We start from the raw sequence: 25,802 nt of genomic DNA, 5'->3' as shown, positions 1-25,802 counted from the left end.
ATTCACACAATGTCATCCGGGATTGATTTAAAAAGAAAATTCCCTCCTAAGGGTATTTTTTTCATTGACATGATCCGATGAATGAGCATCACAACAAGAACTTTGAACGGTTATCCCGACGGTTATATTCCGTAGATGCTAGTGCTCGGACATACGACTAACGAGAGAAAAAAAAAAAACGTTTATCGACCCCTCTAACTTTATCATTTTCGAGCCCTTCTTGAATTTTGTTAACCCTTGCTATTTCTATTTATCTGCAGATTCAGAGGGAAACTAGTTCTGACGTATTTTACAAAGCCTGGGGAAAATAAGATCATCGATTTGACTGCGCTCCACCAAGATCTTTAGATCTTGCATTAAGGTACGATAATACGCCAGTGGCGGACTGTACCAGCCTGGAAGAAGAAGAAAGGAATCAGTTTCAAGATGGCGTGTAACATCAATAAAGACTTCCTGCACATCAAGCTGATTTACTTCACGTATCTGGGAGGTAAGTGAAGAACACATCTTTGAATACATGGAAGAAGTTTTCAAAGAAATTTTAAAAACATGTTCAAAGAGAGAGTGAGTTAGAGATAAAGAGAGAGGGAGGGTTAGAGAAAGGGAGAGAGGGAATGGCAGGGGGTTGAATAAAAAAAGGTAAGTATATGGAATGGTAGAACGAATGAGCAAAAAATTCTGATGAAAATGAAAATCCACATTTTTTTGTTCCAATATTCAGACTTCATGCCATGATGATGAAAGCACTTTTTCTGACTTCTTAACCTTCATTCACCTGGGCTATTTCAGACCATTTTTTTTCCAAATTGATCCTACCTCCCATTTACACATCTTGGTCGCTGATCGCCACAAAAATTACACACGCTTATAGCTGGGTGTAAACTACAAGACTGTAGAGAAAGATTTATAAAAAAAATTAAAATGTTTTTAAAGTAATTATGGAAATAAGTGTATGAAATTATGCTTTTGCCTTTGACTCAGTTTTAATACATAGTACAATGCTAATTTTAGTGAAAACATTCATTTTGACATTTCTTACAAATATCTACACAAAATAATTAGTCCAGAAATTAAATTCCTTTGCTTTTGTTGTTTTTGTGAATGTTTAAAGGTATTTTCGAACTGTAATTTTGTTTCGATAAACTTTGTCGGGGACCTTCTTGGGGTCATAAATACTATGCAATGTATTTTCAGTTTCCTGCAGCGCCTACGATCCAAGACTATGTTCTCTTTAAAAAAGAATGTATCGTATTCTGGATTTATCAGTGATGTAGGATGAATGTAATATTCATGAAAATCTCATCGGCGTAATGCAAGCGCGAATCGTGAGATGATTTTTCTTTTATATCCTCACCTAAAAAGTGAAACAGTGTTTGCAAAAATAATGAAGGGGATTTGTATCTCCCTTATCAAATTAGCGCGTGATGAAAAGGTTTGACAATTAAACCAGAAAAAATGTATTTCAGAACTGTTCGTAACTGAGTATTAATGAAGATTAACTAAGCAACATCCTAACCCGCAGCTAGAGATGAAAACCTATGATATTTGCATTTGAAAAAGGATTATTTCGGATTTTTTAAGGACTGTTTGTTAGAATTCTTGAAGAAAATAAGTCACTAATTAAAAGTTGACATGAATATTCATCTCTGGGTATAGTCATACAAGATTCATTTTCTAAATGTGTTTTATTTTATGTTTTCCTTTTCTGTATTTCAGCCCCTTTCCCTTTTTTGCGCCCCCTTGAAAGTGACACCCGGGGTACGTGCTCCCCTTCCACTCCTTATATACATGTGTGCCACTAGGTCGTATATAAATAGAGGATTGATTATGTGGGTGAGAGATGTGTCAATTACAGGTGATGAATTTTAGGCAGCATCGATAAAGAAAGGCAGTGGAGGAGGAAATATTCGGTTATGGTCAAATTGGTGGAAACTCGATTGTTTCCATGGGAACCATGGTGATCATCGTCATCATCACAGAAAGCAAGAGAGTGAGATAACCACTAGCTCAGATTGTTGACTGAGCGTGAGGAGATGACTATTATCGTGTTTCAATACCCAGAAAAAGAGAAAGGAAGATGGAGGGAGAGAGACGGGAGGGTGGAGGGAAGACGGGAATGGATGGGGTCCGTGAAATAGGCAAATATACCAGAAATTAGATTTTCAGAACTTAATGATGATAAAGATTGATGATGATGATAATGCTCATAAAAATAGGCCCCTACTGATAACCATATAGTAATACGAAGGTAACAATAATGAAAATGTGAAATAGGTACGAATTTATATTTTTAAGAGAATTAACCTTTTCAATTCGACCCCGATAAAACAAAGTGAAATATTGAGTCTGTATATAATACCGAGTACATCTTTTGGATGATGTCAGTTATCCTAATGACAGGTCGGGCTGCTCTGTAGTACAAAAAATGTAAGCCTGTATTTAATTTACATGAAGAAAATATGTTTAGAAGCCGGTTCCGGGGAGGATCCAGGAATTTCCGAAGGGGGGGGGGGGCATTTTTGTACCGAAAAATATCTGACAAGCAAAAACAAAAAAAAGTTTTCCATACCAAATCGAGGTCATTTGTTCCTTAAGGAGATAACAAGCAAAAGAAAAAATCACGAACGTATGCATGACGTATCTTCATTAAAAAATCGGCCTTTTAAGGGGGGTGTACGTGCGGGATGTGCCCCTACCAGGATCCGCCAGTGATCAGGTGATTATTGTAATGTTTCAATTGGACTAAAACGCCTATCTACAAAGGAAGCGGGCTAGTTATTGACCGGTAATTCTTACCAATTAAATTAAATTAAATTTTGATCGTTTTATTTTTTTTTTCATGTTCCATGCAGCCTTCGCCTGTATGCTCCCGTACATCTCTGTGTATCTCATCCACATTGGTCTTTCCGTTTGGCAAGTGGGAATCATTCGTTCCTTGGAACCTGTTCTAACCTTCTTCTTTAGTCCACTTTGGGGAGGAGTAGCAGATAGATACAGCAAACATAGACTAGCCACAAGTATAGCCATAATCGGGGCTGCTGTAGCATACTTCATTTTCATTTTTGTACCTCTGATGACCGGGGTTTCCCCGGACTCCTTACTACAGGACGCGGCTGAGAACTGCTCTGCTGATACAACAGAGTGGAACATCTCCGATGGCCATGATGGCATGTGCGATGATGCTGTCATTGTAGACGGACAAGGGGTGGGATATGATGAAAGTAAGATTGATGTACTGATGGGTTGTACAGAAATGTGTGCAGGTATGCCATCCAGTAACCATGGAAACCACGCAGGTATGGTTGGTTATTGTTTGAGACGTGATGACGGATGGGACTGTAGCCCGTGTCCTGAAACTGAGAATCGCCACACTGAGGACATCGCAGAAGACAGTATGACCTTGTACGGAATATCATGCGCATCATCACAAATGGTCGACTTGGTTACTACAGGATCAGGAAACAAGACTGTACTCCTTCCTTCTTCTGTTCGACATACTGAAAACAATGTTAGTATGTGCCAGCGATCTGCCTGTTGCCAATGTGAGACAAAGAGAATTCCAACACCTCGTCAGGGGGTGACCTTTGCTATATGCACTGTCTTTGCAATTTTGGGAGTGGTATTCAACTGCAACATCCTTATGTTCTTTGATTCTCTCACCATGGAACTCATCAAGGGTAAGAAAGAAAATAAATTGTAATTATATGGACAAAGTTAGCAAAAAACGCGTCACATTCTCTCATTGAATGTCTCATTATTGTAACTATATTCCCTCTGACTCTTATCGTTCTTTCATTAAAAGTCTCTTTCACTCTATCCCTATCTATCCCCACCACCTCCTTCGACTTAACTGGAATTAAGTGATCTTAAGTTCGATCTTATTGGTGTCGGTGTAAAGAAAGTAAAGTATAGACTAGCTAATAGCACAAACACCAAATGTGGGTTAACACAAAATAATACCAGTTTGTATAGTGAGGTCGGTCAATGCGCCAATTTCATTTAAAGTTCGATGCTGCGGCTGATGTTAAAATATCCGCGACACCATGCTGCTCTTAAAGTGATGCTCCGGCCTGAAAATATTTATATTTCTAGATAAATAGAGTAAAATTCTCAGTGCAAAATGCTGAAAATTTCCATCAAAATCTGATGACAAATAGCGAAGTTATTGAACTTTAAAGTTTAGCAATATATTGTGAAAACTGTATATGCACGTTGTCATGAATGTTCATTAGGTGGGCTTATGATGCCACATCCCCACTTTCTTTTTCTTGTTATTACATGAAATCATTACTATTTCATTTTTTTGTACATGTGTGAATGATTTGTCTCTCTTGTAATGAAACGGGTTGCAGCAATGAATATCTAATCTAACCAGTTGTTATTCCAATATTTTTGGTTCTTGAAGGAAAAAATGAATAAAAAAGGGTCATATAATAAAATACGAAAGAACAAGTGGGGATATGACATCATCAGTTTGCTCATTGACTATTCATGAAGACATGCCTAAAATCTTTAAAATGCCATAACTTTGCCATTTGTCTTCAGAATTTGATCATTTTTTTAGCATTTTGCTCTGTGAATTTCACACACTAAGAAATAAAGGTTCAAAATTGAACCCTGAAAGGTTGATGCAAAATGAGCACCCTATGGGCTCAAAAATTGAACCCTGCGATTGGGGTTCATTTTTGCACCCTGCGGGTTCAAAACTGCACCCCTAGGGGTTCAATTTAAACCCCAAATCAAGTTTTCAATTTTGAACCCCAAATCAGGGGTTCAAGTTTTGAACCCAAAGGGTGCTGATTTTGCATCAACCTTTAGGGGTTCAATTTTGAACCTTTATTTTTTAGTGTGTATTCTATTTATTTATGTATAAATATTTTTATCCTGGGGCATCCCTTTAACACCAAACTTAAAATCACCCATTCACACTCAGCTTTCTTTTCTCTAAACTGAACTAGGAAAGAAAGCAGACTACGGCAAGAACCGAGTATGGGGAGCGATAAGCTGGGGGCTCTTTGCCTTGTTGAGCGGGGCAGCCATCGATTTGTACACAGACCTGGTCAAGACGAAGACGGATCGTTTGGAGCCAGCATTTATTATGTATCTCTTCGGAATGTTAGCCTGTCTCGCCATATTTCTTCATATGAAGCTTCCAAATCACAAAAAACCCGAGGCTATGAAGAAAAATTTGAAGGTGTGTAAAGATGGTAAACATGTATTTATAATAGGTTGCTTTGAATTGGAGGGGGTGTGCGATCGAGACGTAATGAGAGCGTTTGATGAAAGGACTAGTCGGAAATTATTCCCGACAAGTCTTGTAAATTTCATATCTGACAATTATTGTAGTAGTGATGATTCTCAGCCAATCAAAATCAAGGAATCCGTCAATCAACTTGTCGGAAAATACATACTCTCAAGGATTGGCGTTGTGTCACAGCGGGATAGCAATAAAGGGCAAAGTAAATAGCGATGCACTTAATCCAATCGATCAATTCCTGATACACTCTAAAAATTGAAGTGCTAATTTAGCTCTTAAAGAGCGTGTATAGTGACTGCACTTCGGAGTGCTGATTTTTCTAGTTCAAATTTGAACTAGACAAATCAGCACTCCGAAGTGCAGTCACTATGCACGCTCTTTAAGAGCTAACATTAGCACTTCATTTTTTTGAACTAGACAAATCAGCACTCCGAAGTGCAGTCACTATGCACGCTCTTTAAGAGCTAAATTAGCACTTCATTTTTTAGAGTGTATTCTTGAAGTTTTCTTTCTCCAAAATGCAACATTCTAATGTCAAACTATATGATACTAGCTGATAGATGGATGCCCATGGTCAAGACGATTCGCTCTCTCCCCCTCTCTCTCTCTTTCTCATATTCTCATTGTTCTATTTGTCCCCATGTTCCCCCTTTTCTCCTTCTCTCTCCCCCTCCCTCTCTTTGGTGTAACGCATTGTCGCGGGCGTAATGCATCAGCAACTACCCCCTCCCCCTTGCACCAGCTATACGATAATTCTTATAAAAACAAGCTACAGTTTGTGATTCATATGATCCTCTTCAGTAACATTCACGATGATCAGCGGGCCGAGAATTCGCGCTAGTACCTCGCCCTGCTCCGATATTTGTCCCCAAAATTTTGTAGATCATTATGGGGGCGAAAAAAAATCCAAGATCGATTGAGCTTATAAACATCACAGAAACATAAACGATGATGACGGAAGAGTCCTGTTATTTTGCTACTTTTCATACGCCGTGACTTTGACTGTTCAAAGCAGTATCCCCTTTTCGTTTTCTATTACCCTTTATGTATCTTTATATTATACCATCAGGGGCGGATCCAGCTATCGAGGGGAGGGGTGAAAAATCACCCACATTTTCCCAGATCACTGCGAGCAGAACTTTTTAATAAACGTTCTAGTCCAGATTGGACCTTGTTGTTTGGAAGTGCCCTTTCCAAAAGCTAACAGGGAGGGCACGTGTCTCCCAATCTCTAATCAGCGCCAATCTACTCATCTTGACTCCCCAAGAGTCAAGATGAGTAGATTGGCGCTGATTAGAGATTGGGAGACATGTGCCCTCTATGTTAGCTTTTGGGAAAGGGCACTTCCAAACAACAAGGTCCAATCTGGACTATAAACGTTCTGGCCTGATTAGATCGGAAAGGGGGTTGCTAAGGACTGTTTGTTGTTCGCCATCAAGACGATACATATTTCAACGATTAGATAATATGGAAGCTTAAAAGTGCCACCGAGATGTTGAGATAATTATCTCGGAAAGTCGACATCTTGATAGCAAAAGATAAGATGACGAGATCCTGGATCTCATCATGTCGACATCTTTTAGAAGAGATGATGAGATGACAAGATCCCGGATCTCATCATGTCAACATCTTTTAGAAGAGATGATGAGATGACAAGATCCTGGATCTCATCATGTTGACATCTTGTAGAAGAGATGATGAGATGACAAGATCCCGGATCTCATCATGTTGACATCTTGTAGAAGAGATGATGAGATGACAAGATCCCGGATCTCATCATGTTGACATCTTTTAGAAGAGATGATGAGATGACAAGATCCCGGATCTCATCATGTCGACATCTTTAGAAGAGATGATGAGATGACAAGATCCCGGATCTCATCATGTCGACATCTTTAGAAGAGATGATGAGATGACAAGATCCCGGATCTCATCATGTTGACATCTTGTAGAAGAGATGATGAGATGACAAGATCCCGGATCTCGTCATGACGACATCTTTTAGAAGAGATGATGAGATGACAAGATCCCGGATCTCGTCATGTCAACATCTTATAGATGAGATGATCTGACAAGATGCTTGCACCTGCACGCATTAACACCGACAGGAAGTTGGTTGATATTCGATTTTCGATATTCAAACTGTGAAGTTGGTTCGATATTCAAACGCGTGTGAATTTGGTTAATTTTCGATATTCAAAATTAGGGGCTTTCAAAGCTAAATAGGGGGTTTAACAGGTGCAGCACATCTCGGGCAACCATAAATACACTGGCTTGCCCTATTACGAGGACATTTAGGGGACAAGGTCAGTGAATAAAAGGGCATGAAATTTTTAATTTTTGATTTTTTTTTCGAGGGACCCCTAGAGATATCCCGACGGCTTAGCCAGGGTAACCACGTATCTGAACTTGTAGAACTCGACTCGGGCAACCAGATAAACACTAGCTTGACCCGGTGCATGCACATTTAGGGGGCTCAAATTAACAAAATTAAAGGGAATAAAGGGCTATTTAGAACATTTTTTAACTAAAAAAGTATTTTTTCAAGAGGCCGGCCCCAGGGATATCCCGATGGCCTAGCCATGGTAGCCACGTATCCTAACTTGTAGAATTCGACTCGGGCAACCAGATAAACACTAGCTTGACCCGGTGCATGCACATTTAGGGGGCAACTCGGTAAAGCATCTCATGAGCAGATCTTATTCATCTATTATACTCAGTCCTCATTCCTCCGCCAATAAAATATTCCGAAAGTTGAGTGACACATGTATTTTTCTTTTATTTGCACAAAATATGTTTAGTGGTTGCCCATTCTTTGTTTTTAGAATCAGTCTAATCATTACACATACTCTTTTTTGTAATCAGTTTACAAAAAAAAAAAAATGAGAATGGGTTGGGTCGAATGAATATATTTAACCTTTTGTTGTAGATCGTCATATCTTGGAGAAAAGATGTCGACGTATATCGATAGAAAACGTATTGTCAAAATATAAAATATGAGTATAAAGCTCCTCTAATCTTTGAATGATTGTCATGAGACATTTTCTTTTGCATATGTAGCTTTCAATTCAATTAATCAGCAAGGAGTAATACCCCTCCAATAAAACTTTCATGAACGAAAATGTCTCTTTTAGACAATATCGCGTGACTAATTTCAAAGCTCTTGATTGATTGATTGATCGACTAAATTTCCAAAGCGACTATCACATAATTAGAATTTAATTTCAAAATCATTGTAAAAGGCCAAAATTTTCTAGCTCGCTTCGCTCGCTTGCGACTTTTTCAAATTATTCCACATTTGCTATGTTGTCGTGCCTTAGCATATTTCGTTTATTATCCGCAACTGCGTTGAACTTAATATAATTGTGGTGCATGTACCCGCGATTTGATAAAAAAAATTGGCCATCTGCAATATTTTAAAATATCACGAGGTTCCGGGGGCTCCGCCCCAGACCAGTGGCGCCACCGAATGGGGAGGCCCCAGTGAGTTGCCCCCCCCCCGAAATTTGAAGAAAAAAGTGTGTTGTAAACGTCATAATTCTCCAAAAATGTTTTTTGTTCTTTAAATTTTAAAAATTTTATCCTCCATTCACCGTTAGCATTTAGCTCCCAACAATTTTGAGCACTTTAAAATACATATTTTAGGCCATTTTATAAAATTCAAAATGTTGCTCGCGCTACACGCTCGCAGTTATTAATGATTGAGATAAGTAAATTATCTGTTCACATGGGGCTTAAAAATCCTATGTTATTAGAGTTTTCATTATTCGTTTTAGCGAGATATATATCCTGCGTATTCATAATTTTCATAAATGAAATATTTTCAGCTAATTAGATAGCCATTCAGTTCATGATTAGTATTACAAAAAGTGCTTAGAACGTCCAGGTATCATCCCGGATATCAAAAATTTTCAGCTCGCGCTTCGCGCTTGCATTATTTATTTGGTGAGATATCATCTTCATGACCCAATCAATGCAAACAGCTAATCCTTAACAGGTCCCTTTTCAATTCAGTATAGGGACTACATTTTCGAGCTTCTCGCTCGATTTTTAAAAAATTGTGTGTCACCACCCCCGGCCCCAAAATGTTTGTTTTTCCTCCTCCTAGGTTAAAAAAACTTGGTGCCATCGTTGCCCCGGAACCGATCCGCATAGCACTCCCCCCTCAAAAAAAAATCTACAACCGAAAACAAAAAAAGAAATGATAAAAGGGAAGAAAGGAAAGGAAGATAAGAAATATGATGTCATTTTCTGCATACCATGTCAAAATCAATCTCAAAGTTAAAGGTGATTTTTTTTGTCTCGCTCACTTCGCTCGCCTGAGATTTATTATTAAGCAAATTTTATCTCATCATCTCTTCTAAAAGATGTTGACATGATGAGATCCAGGATCTTGTCATCTCATCATCTCTTCTAAAAGATGTTGACATGATGACATTCGGGATCTTGTCATCTCATCATCTCTTCTGAAAGATGTTGACATGATGAGATCCAGGATCTTGTCATCTCATCATCTCTTCTAAAAAATGTTGACATGATGAGATTCGGGATCTTGTCATCTCATCATCTCTTCTAAAAGATGTTGACATGATGAGATCCAGGATCTTGTCATCTCATCATCTCTTCTAAAAGATGTTGACATGATGAGATCCGGGATCTTGTCATCTCATCATCTCTTCTAAAAGATATCGACATGATGAGATCCGGGATCTTGTCATCTCATCATCTCTTCTAAAAGATATCGACATGATGAGATCCGGGATCTTGTCATCTCATCATCTCATCTAAAAGTTGTCGACATGATGAGATCCAGGATCTCGTCATCTTATCTTTTGCTATCAAGATGTCGACTTCCCAAGATAATTATCTCAACATCTCGGTGGCACTTTTAAGCTTCCATAAGATAAGGCCTGCAGGCTGCGTCTTACAAAGAGCTGCGATTGATCCGATCAATCGCAACTATGGAAAGCCAGCAAAGTCAACACATAATAAACAGCATGTTTGTTCGAAATTTGTTCTAGATATAAATGTATATTCATTGATTTCCTGACAATTTAATTGGTGTGTTCTCTATTTACATAGGACATTTTACAAATTTCTTGTCGAAAAAATATGACACTGATGGCTTTCTATAGTGTGAAACTTAAATTGATTAATTCTTTATACTTTCATTATATTATGTTGAATTGATTAATTTAACTGTGAATATGCTATTGCAGACAGTATTGTGCGACGGGGAGGTGATCCTGTTCCTCATCGTGGTCGTTGTGACCGGTATCTCCTTCATTTTAAGCTTCACTTATGTGGTCATCTTCATGAAAGAACTGGGCAGTCCCTACTTGCTTCTTGGTCTGGCTGTCACCTTGACCGCCATCGCTGAAATCCCTTTCATGTATTTCTCAGGAGCTATAATCAAGCGTGTTGGTTACGCAGGTAAGAAAGTTTTGGCATCAAAGGACTATGAAGACCTCGGGGGGGGGGCACTCGACCCAAAAAGTGGTGGGCAGGGTGTGCCGTGGGCGAGACAAAAAAGCGGGGGCCTTGGAGCGGGCTTATTGTAAAAAGGAGAGTCCTCGGAACGGGCTTCGGAACGACAAATGTTTGTGAAAACGGGGGTCCTTGGAACGGATCGCCAGCGTGTGAGTGCGTATGCATCCCTATGGAACGGTCATGCGTGCATGATGCAGCTATATAGCGCGGCCTCCGCCGGGGAGCTCTGCGGCCGCTTTTCACCAAAATTGCAGCTCATTCAATGCGATCGGAGCGGCGTTACGAAAAATATGCGAAGCTTGGGAGCGGATTTCTCTCTTCTTTTTTCTCGATAAGAAGAAAACGCAATGCCTTGGAGCGGCTTTCTTTGTTCTTTTTCTCAACAAGGCAAAAATGCTATGCCTTGGAACGGAAATTTGAGTGTGAAAATGGGGGTCCCCTCCGCGGCACATACCCATACTGAGTGCCCCCGGGATGAAGATATGCCATGTGAGCTCTAACATTACCTATATCATTGGTTTAATTGTCTCCCTGTTTTTTTTCTAGCTGTCGCCATTATTTAGACATGAAAGTAGGCCTAAACAAATAATTTATGTAACTGCCGGCCTAGCCCATATTGCAAAGACGATATCAATTTTAATTCTTCACGTGCTTCTTTGCTCCATATCCAAATAAGACGTTAAAATAATTTCAATCGATCGCATTTCCACCATTGAATGTGGAAAGCAAGATCCGATATTGGATATGGCTGTGAAATTAAAGGGAAAGTATTCACTTTTTCTAAAATGTATCAGGCTTAGATTATCGATTATACACTAAGAAATAGGGGATCAAATTTGAACCCTCCGGGTTGATACAAAAGCTGCACCGAAAGGGGTGCTAATGAGTGTAATTACGCTCATTTGAGGGTGCATTTAGCTATGTTAAGTACCTTTTATAGGGTTCGAAATTGAACAATGTAATAAAGGTTCAAATTTGAACCCTTCTTAATGTCAAGTACTATGCACCTTAACAGGTTCATATTTGGTTGTTTGAAGGATTGCATGGTGATGGCATGTACAATCGCTGATGTGGTTTACGGTACACCATGTGGAGTGTTATAGAAACAGTGGATAGAAGAAGAGAAGAAATGGATAGGAAAGAAAGTGGAGATTTGGGAGTAGAGTATTCTTTCTTGAAATTAGTCCTGAAAAGGACTGTAAATCAGAAGAGATTGATGAGTTGAGAACAGCTTGAGTAGTAGAGCTGATGAGGAGATGCTGGCTTGAGTAGGCGAGTAGAGATGACGAGTAGTAGAGAGACTCGACGTTTCGGACAGGTTGACTCTCCTGAAGACACTTCACATGGTGTACCGTAAACCACATCAGCGAGGTTCATATTTGCAACTAAAAGGGTACGATCGAGCATTTCTTGGTGCATTTCATGATAAAAAGGTGCATTTTTTCACCTTTTGCCACTTAGGGTGCAAGATTACACCCCTAAAGGTTGGTACAAGTGCTTCATTAGGGTTCAAACATTTCTTAGTGTGTAGTGCTCAGAAAAAACGGTAGGTTCATTAGTTATGTCAATTTGTAATTTTATCATAGAGTCTAATTGTAGGCTCTTTTATCGAATTTTATCTTCTCTTAAGGAAGATAATTATGTTCACTAACTCACCATACAATCTCATGTCTTTTACAGGTGTGATGTATATGACTTTAATAGCATATGCTATCAGATACTTTGGTTACTCATTTGTTTACAACCCTTGGTTTATCCTTCCCGTTCAACTTCTTCATGGTATAACTTATGGTCTCTCGTGGCCCATGTTTACAGCATTCGCCAATAAAACAGCACCTAAAGGGATGGCCAGCACCCTTCAATCAATAGTTGCCTGTTGCTTCATGGGTTTTGGTAAGTCCAATCAGGGAATCGTTACTGAGACAGTTCACTGGTCCAATTAAAATTTCAAATTCAAATTGTTTTATTCTCTTATTATACCTTTCATAAAAAACAAATGATACATAGTTGAAATACATGTATTACAGCTCAATGTTCAAGTCTAAAATTGCATTATTGTTGAGAATCGTGCTTAGTATAGTCCGGGTTATAATTGAGCAAGGTGCCACACGAAAAAGGAGAAATTTTCATATAGTGCTTCTAGACCAGTTTTTTACGCTGAATATGAATATATGAGGTAACCAGGCTGTATCCTGAAAATTAACCCGTGAGGGCGCTTTTTTCAAAATGGCCGCCAAATTTTCAGAACATTTGAATTTTTGTATATAGATTTTGACATGGACATTTCATTGCCACAAAATTAGTGTCATATGAAAGACAAATAAATTTCCTACAAGTTGGTACCATTTATAGGGGATAAGTAGGTCATTTGGCTGAGATTTTAAGTAGAAAACTGCATTTTTTGTCATTTTTTCCCAAAAATTGAAAATTTTGCAAATACATGATTTTACATAATTCTAAGAAAAATGAATCAATTACCTTGAAATGTTCCAGAAAACTTTATTGATATACTATTATCATGTGGATGAAATTCCAACTCTGTATCATTCTTCTTAGCAAATCTATAAGGTATCAAACTTGAATACTTCAATTTCAGAAATGTCGCTTTTTGTATGCATTTCCATAGACTAATACGTATAACATGTGTAATATGTACAATGTATAGTAAAAGTTAAATGCAATTATCTCCGCTCGTTAATCACTTGGATAGTTAACAATAGGCATTTCTCTATCAGCTACATAAAACAAAACGTTGGCACATCAAGGCCTAACACTCTCATAGGGTGGGGGTGTCGAAGCCCCCCCCCCCCCTCCTCCCCCTTGTCTATATCATGTTGTTGTATATTGCCTATTTATCGGAAAATCACCATTTTTTAAAGCACCTATTGAGGCAAAAGGCATTTCTGCTATACAGTACAATACAGCCACTTTAATTACTTTGAAACCACTTGGAGAGGAAAAGTGTAAGCTTTGTTCTACCAGCTACATCAAAAGAAGTGGCACGTACATCGAAGCCAACCCCTCTCGGGGGGGGGGGGACTGGGGAAGTCACCCCTCCCCTTTTGCTTGTTGCCAATTTATTTGGAAATTCACGGTTTTGGACCCAACATTGAGGCAAAGAAGAAAATGTTTTATTGCTTTGAGAGTAGAGTTATAGTTCTACCAGCTACATGAATATCCGCTATCACATCGAACCCTAGCCTTGTCAGGGGCTGTCTAATTCACCTCCCCCTCTATATCATGTATATTGCCTATTCATTGAAAATTTCACCATTTGGATCACCCATTGAGGCATAAGGGTGTCTCTATATCATACAGCCAATTTTATTTTCTTGCAATTACTTGGAGAGAAAAGCATAGGCTTTGCTCTATCAGCTACATATTATTAAGAAGCGCTGGCACATCGAAACCTATCCCTCTCAGGGGCTGTCTAAGTCAACTCCTCCCCCTCTATATCATGTATATTGTCTATTTATTGGAAATTACACCATTTTGAATCGCCCATTGAGGCAAAAGTGCGTTTCTACTATATAGTAAAGCCAATTTCATTTTCTTGCAATGACTTGCTGAGGAAAGAGTAGGCCTTGCTCTATCAGCTACATATAAACAAGTGCTGGCAAAGAAAAGCCCAGCCCCTCCGGGAAGCTGTTGAAATCACCCCATCCCTTTGCCTTATAGCATATTTATTGAAAAATTCACCATTTTGAAGCCCCCATTTAGGCAAAAAGGCGTTTCTGATATATAGTTCTGCTACCTTTACTGCCTTGAAACTACTTAGGGAGGAAAGAATAGGTTTTGCTTTATCAGCCACATATAAAGAACTGCAGGCAAATAAAAGCCTACCCCCTCCGGGAGGCTGTTGATATCACCCTATCCCTTTTGTATTATTGCCTATTTATTGGAAAATTCACCATTTTGGAGCCCCCATTGAGGCAGAAAGTCATTTCTGATAATGTTTTTGCACTTTTTCACCCTTGAAAACACTTGGAAAGAAAAAGAATAGGCTTAGCTTTAACAGCTACACATAAAGACATGCTCATAAATAAAAGCCTGTCCCCATCAGAGGGCTGTTGAAATCACCCCACCCCTTTTGCATTATTGCCTATTTATTGAAAAAAATCACCACTTTGGAGCCCCCATTGAGGCAGAAAGTCACTTCTGATCATGTTTCTGCTGTTTTTCACCCTTGAAAACACTTGGAAAGAAAAAGAATAGGCTTAGCTTTAACAGCTACACATAAAGACATGCTCATAAATAAAAGCCTATCCCCATCAGAGGGCTGTTGAAATCACCCCACCCCTTTTTCATTATTGCTTATTTATTGAAAAATTCACCATTTTGGAGCCCCCATTGAGGCAAAAAGGCGGTTCTGATATATAGCTATGCCACTATTACCACCTTGAAACTACTTGGAGAGGAAAGAGTAGGCTTTCCTCTAACAGCTACATATAAAGAAGTGGCTCTTCTATATACTAGAAACATGTTTTTGCCTCAATGGGGGCTCCAAAATGGCGAGTTTTCCAATTAATTGGCAAAAATCGTAAAAAAGGTGGGGTAACATCTATAGTCCCCTGAAGTGGGTCAGGCTTCGATATGGCAGCAATTCATTATATATAGCTGAAAAAGGGGTATCTACTCTTTCCTCTCCAAGTGGTTTCAAGAAAGAGAAATCGGGTGTTTTATACAGCAGAAGTACATATCGCCTCAATAGGGGCTCAAAAATTATGAATTTTCAAATAATTAGGCAATAATGCAAGAGGGGTGGGGTGATTTGACAGCTGCCCAGATGGGTAAGCTTCAATGTGCCAGCACTTCTTTATAGAGCAAAGCATATTCCGTCCTCCTTAATTGGTTTCAAGGCAGTAAAAGTGGCAGAACTATGGGGGCTCAAAAATGGTGAATTTCCAATAAATAGGCAATAACACAAAGGGGTGAGGGGGCTGATTTCGAGAGCCCCCAGAAAGGGTAGGCTTTTATTTGCCAGAACAAAATTATGTAGCTGATTGAGCAAAGCCTATTGTTTCCTCTCAAAGTGGTTTCAAGGCAATAAAAGTGGCAGAACTATATATCAGAGACACCTTTTTGCTTCAATGGGGGCTCCAAATGGTGACTTTTCAACAAATAGCCAAATACCGAAAATTAGTTGGGTAACATATACAGCGGCCTGAAGGAGATTCGATTTACCAACACTTCATTATGTAGCTGAAAGAGCAAAGCCTACTCTTTCTTCTCGAAGTCATTGCAAGAAAATAAAATTGGCTGTACTATATAGTAGGAAAGCGCTTTTGCCTCAATGGGTGATCCCAAATAGTGAAATATCCAATAAATCGGCAATATCCATGATAAAGAGGTAGGGGGGGGGGGGTGACTTAGACAGCCCCAGATAGTGCTAGGGTTTGATGTGCCAGTGCTTAATATGTAGCTGGTAGAACAAACTACTATTTCCTAAGTGGTTTCAAATCAATAAAATGGGGTGTACAACAAAGCACAAACGTTCTTTGGCCTCAATGTTGGGTCCAAAATTTTGAATTTTCAAATAAATATGCAATATTAAGCAAAAGCCCCCCCCCCAAAAAAAAGGGGTAGGCTCTGATGTGCCACTTCTTTGGATTTAGCTGGTAGAACAAAGCCTACTCTTTCCTCTCAAAGTGGTTTCAAAGCAATCAAAGTGGCTGTAGGCCTACTGTAGAGTAGAAATGCCTGCTTTTGCTTTAATGGGTGCCCCCTAAAACAATGATTTTTTTAAACAAATAGGCAATATACGACAACATGATAAAGTCAGGGGGGGGGCTTTGACACCCCCACCCCATGAGAGTGTTAGGCCTTGATGTGCCAACGTTTTGTTTTATGTAGCTGATAGAGAAATGCCTATTCTTAAATATCCAAGTGATTAACGAGCGGAGATAATTGCATTTAGTTTTTAACTATACATTGTACATATTACACATGTTATACGTATTAGTCTATGGAAATGCATACAAAAAGCGACATTTCTGAAATTGAAGTATTCAAGTTTGATACCTTATAGATTTGCTAAGAAGAATGATACAAAGTTGGAATTTCATCCACATGATAATAGTATATCAATAAAGTTTTCTGGAACATTTCAAGGTAATTGATTCATTTTTCCTAGAATTATGTAAAATCATGTATTTGCAAAATTTTCCATTTTTGGGAAAAAATGACAAAAAATGCAATTTTCTACTTAAAATCTCAGCCAAATGACCTATTTATCACCTATAAATGGTACCAAATTGTAGGAAATTTATTTGTCTTTCATATGACACTAATTTTGTGGCAATGAAATGTTCATGTCAAAATCTATGTACAAAAATTCAAATGTTCTGAAAATTTGGCGGCCATTTTGAAAAAAGCGCCCTCACGGGTTAATTTTCAGGATACAGCCTGGTTACCTCATATATTCATATTCAGCGTAAAAAAATGGTCTAGAAGCACTATATGAAAATTTCTCCTTTTTCGTGTGGCACCTTGCTCAATTATAACCCGGACTATAGGTAGCAGCAAAGGGAAAACAACCATTATGATCAGGCCGACCCATTAACACATGGAAAGGTGACATAGAAAATGCAATAATAACATACAAGGATATAGCAAATAATGTTTAAAAACAAACAAATAACTTAAAAATACACATAAACAATGAACCAAGACAAATAAAAAATGAAATTCCCTAACGCATTTACAATCATTATAGCAATACAAGCGTATGCATAACTTATACATCATTCAGCCATTGTATTTCGCAAGAATGAATCCTTTGAATGTTGTTTTCAATAAATTACAGTAAGTGTTTTTGCATTACGTATTTCATCTTTCAGTGAATTCCAAACTACAGGACCCTGATGAATGATGGATTGTTGTAACAGTGACGTTCTTATTTTAGGAGATAAAAATCATTTGCATTTCTAGTAGGATAAGTTGCAATTCAGGTTAAAGTAATTTCATTTTTTTCAATTCATTTCTTTATTCATTCAAATAGGTAAAAAATCATATGTACAATGCAAACAAATTAAAAATGCATACAAAAATACAAAGTAATTCATTTCATAAATAAACAAAACATTGCCTTGATTAAATATCATTATGTAAAATAAAATGAAATAAAATTCCGAGCTGGTATTAATATATGTCATAAATGTTAAAAGTTTCAAATTATAAAATATGGGTCAAACTTAAGTATGGGCTGATGAATGATTGAATATTCTTATTGCACGTTTTTGTCTCACCTGCGAAGCAGAGTGAGACTATAGGCGCCGCTTTTCCGACGGCGGCGGCGGCGGCGGCGACGGCGGCGGCGGCGTCAACATCAAATCTTAACCTGAGGTTAAGTTTTTGAAATGACGTCATAACTTAGAAAGTATATGGACCTAGTTAATAAAACTTGGCCATAAGGTTAATCAAGTATTACTGAACATCCTATTAGAGTTTCATGTCACATGACCAAGGTCAAAGGTCATTTAGGGTCAATGAACTTAGACCATGTTGGAGGGATCAACATCGAAATCTTAACCTGAGGTTAAGTTTTTGAAATGTCATCATAACTTAGAAAATATATGGACCTAGTTCATGAAACTTGGACATAAGGTTAATCAAGTATCACTGAACATCCTGCACGAGTTTCACGTCACATGACCAAGGTCAAAGGTCATTTAGGGTCAATGAACTTTGGCCGAATTGGGGATATCTGTTGAATTCCCATCATAACTTTGAAAGTTTATGGATCTGATTCATGAAACTTGGACATAATACTAATCAAGCATCACTGAACATTTTGTGCAAGTTTCAGGTCTCATGATTAAGGTCAAAGGTCATTTAGGGTCAATGAACTTTGGCCGAATTGGGGGTATCTGTTGAATTACCATCATAACTTTGAAAGTTTATTGGTCTAGTTCATTAAACTTGGATATTATAGTAATCAAGTATCTTTGAACATCCTGTGCGCGTTTCAGGTCACATGACCAAGGTCAAAGGTCAATGAACTTTGGCCGAACTGGGTGTATCTGTTGAATTACCATCATAACTTTGAAAGTTTATGGATCTGATTCATGAAACTTGTACATAAGAGTAATCAAGTATCACTGAACATCCTGTGCGAGTTTCAGGTCACATGATCAAGGTCACAGGTCATGTAAGGTCAATGAACTTTGGCCATGTTGGGGTTTTTTGTTGAATAACCATCATATCTCTGTAAGTTTATTGGTCTAGTTCATAAAAAGTGGACATAAGAGTAACCATGTATCACTGAACATCTTGTGTGAGTTAGAGTAGTATTCAAAGTCAGCACTGCTGCTATATTGAACCGCGTGGTGCAGGTGAGACGGCCAGAGGCATTCCACTTGTTATAATTCTAAACGTCTATCAAGATAAATGTTGGCTGCACCTCCCCATACATAAAATACCATAATCAAGAAAAGGAGCAATAATAGCATTGTAAATAATTTTTAAAATCACAAATGGTAACATTTTTATTCTGAATAGTATTTTTAAATTCTTTTATATTTTATTACAAATGATGTTAAGATGGGGTTTCCATGTCAACTTGTTATCAATTGTCACGACAAGAAATTTCAAAGGTGGGACATGTTTAATATCCAGCAAGGTTTATGGTTATTTGATCGATATCAACATCATGAAATTAGTTTTCTTTACATTAACTGAGTTTGTTCACATACAACCAATTTGAAATGTAATTCAGATCATTATTAAAATACTTTGTAATTCAAATGGATTGTATGTGACAGAAAGGTGCTAGTGTCGTCTGCAAATAAAACGTACTTTAAAACCTCAGAAAAAGGAAAGTGGGGGATGTGACATCATCAGCCCACCTTGATGATACGGTGCATAATTGTTTTCACGAAATATTAATAAACATTTAAAACTTGTCCGATTCTGATGAAATTGTCAGCATTTTGCGCTGTGAATTTTTCTTTTAAAGATAGAAATATTTTAAGCCTGGACGATCCCTTTACGGGGACACTAACCGGACAAATTATACTTTGTTGATTAAAAAAATTGCTACAAGTAGTTTTTACTTTGTTTTCAAATTATAATTATAATAACTTGTAGTAGTAATATTAGTAGTCGCCGCATCGTCGTCGTAGTAGTAATAATAGTGGTGAATTTAGTAGTTAATGTAGTTATACATTTATTATTGTAATATTATACATTATTTTTATTATTATCATATTTTCATCATGGTTAGTAGCAGTGGTAGTAGTAGTAGTAGAAGAAGTAGAAGTATAGTATACTTTATTTTCATTAGCATCATTTTGAAACAGTTATTATAAATTACATAGTTTGTTGTCAATGTTATCATCATTATTATCACTATTATTATTATCATCATTATTATATTTATTATTGTTAGCGTCATTGTTATGAACAGTAGCCTATTAGTAATTATTTAAGTATTACCGTTAGTCTTGTTCTTGTTCTAGCTTCTCCTCCGGCCTTCTTATGAGTCTTCTCAGTCTTCTTCTTCTCAGTCTTCTTCTTCTCAGTCTTCTTCTTCTTCCCAGTCTTCTTCTTCTCATTCTTCTTCTTCTCAGTCTCTTCTTTTTCTTCTCAGTCTTCTTCTTCTTCTTGTAACGTTTTCTTCTTTTTCCTCTGCTTTTTTTTCTTATCATCATCATCATCACTATTATTATGTATTATTACTATTTTATTATTATTATTATTATGTATTATTACAATTATTATTATCATCATTAGTAGTAGTAGTATATTATCATTGTTAGAATTAGTCGTCGTCGTAGTAGTAGTAGTATAGTAGCAGCAGCAGTAGTAGTAGTAGCAGCAGCAGGAGTAGTACTCAGTAGTAGTAGTATCGGTGGTAACTAATTCATCGTAACTTAGAATCATTTTGAAACAATGATAAGTCGAAACAACTGAACTTCTTTCTACATGCTGTAGATTCTCTTTCGTTTGGTACTATTGTTGATATTCTTGTCTTATCATTATTCTGCTTATTTATACTAAATTAATTTTGGCTATTGCCCGAATTCTAAGTTTCTCACCTCCCTGAGTACACAAAGGGCACTGCAAGACATGTTAGGACTATTCATATGAAAGCTTAGTCCAGACAAGGAGATATCTCCTTGGTCCAGATTGGGGAGGGAAAATGAGTGGATTGGCGCTGATTAGAGATTGGGAGACATGTGCCCTCTATGTTAGCTTTGGGAAAAGGGCACTTCCAAACAACAAGGTCCAATCTGGACTAATGAAAGCTCTGTGTGCATATGACATAGTGGAACATTACTTATCCATTCTGCTTTATTTCTTGCTTCCTTCTGTAGGTGCTGGAGTTGGTAATGCTGTGGGTGGTATCATCTATGAAAACTATGGTGCGAGACTACTGTTCAGGTGTACTGGGTCTCTCTGTCTTCTGACACTTGTCATCTTTTTCTTCATCACCGTTTTTGTCCTGAGACGAAAAAAGAAAGAAGAGGAGGCAAACGTGGACGAAGAACCGGAGAAATGCAAAATGAAGGGTATAAAATTCATTTATTATTTCCGACTTGTACTTAACATGTAGGCCTACGTACAATAAAACTTATGGAAACTTTGAAAAGATGAAATTATGGAGGAGCCAAAATGAACAGGAAATGGTGTATTTTAGTGAGGGACTTTTATTGTATGTTCTCAGTTACGTTTGGTTAAAAATTGAATTTTTCTTGAATATCTTCTGTTAATGTATCAGATGTGTGTTTCGTTCAATTTTTTAAAGTAATCGACGTGCAATGTCATTAATGGCTGAGGTTAATATTTCAGAAGAGATTTAGATTATATTCAAAATTCTTGCTATAATACTTGACCACAATCTTATTACTCTTTTACAACTTGATGACTGTCAATTCAGCTAGATGCCTATATTTTATTGAACCTATACAAAAACAATGTTCACTAAGACTGTTTATATCTATACAAAACTCTAAATCAATTAGTACCTGAACATCTTAATAATACTGTCAAATTATACACACCCTCTCGTAATCTTCGTTCAATCACTGTCACATGCAGACTTTGCATTCCCTTGTCAAAACTCTCCTCTGCCGAAAAACGGTTTGCTGCCAAGACTTGGAACGCTATCCCTCTTTCAATAAGAAATGCTTCCAGTGTTCTTGGCTTCAAATCTTCCTTTAGGACGTACTTTTTTCCTCAATAATTAATTTGCCTTTTTATCATGAATATTGTAGTATTTATTGCAAATGTTAAATTGTTATTCCAACATTGTACACGCTATGGTACTTTTTGTTTTTAGCGCCTCTAAATACCCATTCTTCTTCTTCTTATTATTATTAGTTCTGATCTGGGTTATTTGTGCTTTAATAACGACTGTACCTTTGCAACAGAACACACCATCTGGTTCAAAGGTATAATCTTTTATACAGGATCGATGCATCAGGTTGGGCTGGATGCACAACGCATCTAACTCTTTTTTTTAGTACAAGCAGACTTATATACAAGAAGGAAAGACGAAAAACTTGCCAAGAGGCAAGATGAACTGAATGTCTTGCACGGGCAAGGCGAGAGACTTTATTTGAATTGAATTGAATTTATTTTCATACTTCACAAGATAACAAAATAATAACATAATACAAGAAATACATTTGGTTACATAGAAAAATACAAAGATAATGGCAGTAAATAAAGTGAAATATGAAGGAACCTGCATGAAAAGCAGAGCTTGTAGTGTCTGCAGGTTCCTTAAAGTAATTATGAAGTTCGTAAGGAGATCGGACACTAAAGAATAATTATACTATAAAGGAAAAGCCAAACATTAGCACAAAATCAAGGGGTAAAGAATAAGAGGAAAAGTGAACAATGTGAAATATAGGAGGGGGATGAGCGAAGAATGAAAAAAATATATACCACATTATACCTTTAAAAAGGTACAAATCAAATATATTACATATATTCAGCCAGTGCGTCTTAACGGTGTCCATAACTGGACAAAAGAAATGATTTCAGTTTACATTTAAACATACTTAAAGATAAACAGCTAGTTATTTCGATTGGAAGATTATTCCAAAGCCTTGGTCCTTCGAATACAATTGTTCTTTGAGCAAATAACGTACGAGTACGTGGAAGGTGAAATGAGTCCCTTTGGCGGGTAGGGTAAGAATGGATAAGGTTGTTTCTTTGAAACAAGGAAGAAAAAATTTCCGGTAAATCATCTTTTGAGAGTTGAAACATGAATGTACCCAAATGAAATTCGTAAAGATCATGAATTTTCAGGATTTTGTTTTTTATAAATAATGGATTTGTGTGTGCATAAAAGTCAGATTGGTTAATTGGGGTCCACCCGCCAGTCATAAGGACCACTGGTCATAATACCCGCTAGTTATAAGGACCGCTAGTCATAATAGTCATAAGGGTCGCTATTCATAAGGGGCTTTGTTCATAGAGGTCGCAAGTCATAATCAACGATGGGGTTCGCCATTCATAATCAAACAAGAGGGTCGCTAGTCATAATAAAGGAAGAGGGTCGCCAGTCATAAGGAGGAAAAGGGTTCGTTGATCATAAGGGTCGCCATTCATAATAGTGGATGAGGGTCGCCAGTCATAATAGTAGAAAGGGTTCGCCAGTCATAATAGATGAGGGTCGCTATTCATAATAGTAGAAAGGGTTCGCCAATCATAATAATGGATGAGGGTCGCCAGTCATAATATTAGAAGGGGTTCGCCAGTCATAATGGCAGATGAGGGTCGTTAGTCATAATAGTAGATGGGGTTCGCCAGTCATAATAATGGATGAGGGTCGCCAGTCATAATATTAGAAGGGGTTCGCCAGTCATAATGGCAGATGAGGGTCGCTAGTCATAACAGTAGATGGGGTTCGCCAGTCATAATAATAGATGAGGGTCGCCAGTCATAATATTAGAAGGGGTTCGCCAGTCATAATGGCAGATGAGGGTCGCTAGTCATAATAGTAGATGGGGTTCGCCAGTCATAATGGTAGATGAGGGTCGCTATTCATAATAGTAGAAAGGGTTCGCCAGTCATAATAATGGATGAGGGTCGTTAGTCATAATAGTAGATGGGGTTCGCCAGTCATAATAATGGATGAGGGTCGCCAGTCATAATATTAGAAGGGGTTCGCCAGTCATAATGGCAGATGAGGGTCGCTAGTCATAATAGTAGATGGGGTTCGCCAGTCATAATAATAGATGAGGGTCGCCAGTCATAATATTAGAAGGGGTTCGCCAGTCATAATGGCAGATGAGGGTCGCTAGTCATAATAGTAGATGGGGTTCGCCAGTCATAATAGTGGATGAGGGTCGCTATTCATAATAGTAGAAAGGGTTCGCCAGTCATAATAATGGATGAGGGTCGCCAGTCATAATATTAAAAGGGGTTCGCCAGTCATAATGGTAGAAGAGGGTCGCTAGTCATAATAGTAGATAGGGTTCGCCAGTCATAATGGTAGATAAGGGTCGCTATTCATAATAGTAGAAAGGGTTCGCTAGTCATAATAATAGATGAGGGTCGCCAGTCATAATAGTTGAAGGGGTACGCCAGTCATAATGGTAGATGAGGGTTGCTATTCATAATAGAAGAAAGGGTTCGCCAGTCATAATAATGGATGAGGGTCGCCATTCATAATCAAACAAGAGGGTCGCTAGTCATAATAAAGGAAGAGGGTCGCCAGTCATAAGGAGGAAAAGGGTTCGTTGATCACAAGGGTCGCCATTCATAATAGTGGATGAGGGTCGCCAGTCATAATAGTAGAAGGGGTTCGCCAGTCATAATGGTAGATGAGGGTCGCTATTCATAATAGTAGAAAGGGTTCGCCAGTCATAATAATGGATGAGGGTCGCCAGTCATAATAGTAGAAGGGGTTCGCCAGTCATAATGGTAGATGAGGGTCGTTAGTCATAATAGTAGATGGGGTTCGCCAGTCATAATAATGGATGAGGGTCGCCAGTCATAATATTAGAAGGGGTTCGCCAGTCATAATGGCAGATGAGGGTCGCTAGTCATAATAGTAGATGGGGTTCGCCAGTCATAATAATAGATGAGGGTCGCCAGTCATAATATTAGAAGGGGTTCGCCAGTCATAATGGCAGATGAGGGTCGCTAGTCATAATAGTAGATGGGGTTCGCCAGTCATAATAATAGATGAGGGTCGCCAGTCATAATATTAGAAGGGGTTCGCCTGACATAATGGCAGATGAGGGTCGCTAGTCATAATAGTAGATGGGGTTCGCCAGTCATAATAGTGGATGAGGGTCGCTATTCATAATAGTAGAAAGGGTTCGCCAGTCATAATAATGGATGAGGGTCGCCAGTCATAATATTAAAAGGGGTTCGCCAGTCATAATGGTAGATGAGGGTCGCTAGTCATAATAGTAGATGGGGTTCGCCAGTCATAATAATGGATGAGGGTCGCCATTCATAATCAAACAAGAGGGTCGCTAGTCATAATAAAGGAAGAGGGTCGCCAGTCATAAGGAGGAAAAGGGTTCGTTGATCATAAGGGTCGCCATTCATAATAGTGGATGAGGGTCGCCAGTCATAATAGTAGAAGGGGTTCGCCAGTCATAATGGTAGATGAGGGTCGCTATTCATAATAGTAGAAAGGGTTCGCCAGTCATAATAATGGATGAGGGTCTCTAGTCATAATATTAGAAGGGGTTCGCCAGTCATAATGGCAGATGAGGGTCGCCAGTCATAATAGTAGAAGGGGTTCGCCAGTCATAATAGTGGATGAGGGTCGCTATTCATAATAATAGAAAGGGTTCGTCAGTCATAATAATGGATGAGGGTCGCCAGTCATAATAGTAGAAGGGGTTCGCCAGTCATAATGGTAGATGAGGGTCGTTAGTCATAATAGTAGATGGGGTTCGCCAGTCATAATAATGGATGAGGGTCGCCAGTCATAATATTAGAAGGGGTTCGCTAGTCATAATGGCAGATGAGGGTCGCTAGTTATAATAGTAGATGGGGTTCGCCAGTCATAATAATAGATGAGGGTCGCCAGTCATAATATTAGAAGGGGTTCGCCAGTCATAATGGCAGATGAGGGTCGCTA

At 38.2% G+C, this 25,802-nt stretch overlaps 1 protein-coding gene across 3 annotated transcripts in view; it reads left to right on the top strand.

The window, feature by feature from the left end:
• The window catches only part of LOC121410586 (major facilitator superfamily domain-containing protein 6-like), a 55,472-nt gene that overhangs the window by 5,710 nt on the left and 23,960 nt on the right, over window positions 1-25,802 (top strand). For all 3 annotated transcript variants that reach the window (XM_041602781.1, XM_041602772.1, XM_041602790.1), the window contains exons 2-7: window positions 261-490; window positions 2,853-3,677; window positions 4,959-5,194; window positions 10,477-10,690; window positions 12,428-12,640; window positions 21,064-21,258. In XM_041602781.1, the coding sequence (XP_041458715.1) occupies window positions 427-490; window positions 2,853-3,677; window positions 4,959-5,194; window positions 10,477-10,690; window positions 12,428-12,640; window positions 21,064-21,258 (1,747 nt within the window). In that variant the 5' untranslated portion in view covers window positions 261-426. The remainder of the gene's footprint in view (window positions 1-260; window positions 491-2,852; window positions 3,678-4,958; window positions 5,195-10,476; window positions 10,691-12,427; window positions 12,641-21,063; window positions 21,259-25,802) is intronic.

This window comes from Lytechinus variegatus, chromosome 1 (assembly GCF_018143015.1).
Source record: "Lytechinus variegatus isolate NC3 chromosome 1, Lvar_3.0, whole genome shotgun sequence".
In the NCBI taxonomy this organism is placed as follows: domain Eukaryota; kingdom Metazoa; phylum Echinodermata; class Echinoidea; order Temnopleuroida; family Toxopneustidae; genus Lytechinus; species Lytechinus variegatus.
This window is presented reverse-complemented; position numbering and strand designations above follow the sequence as displayed.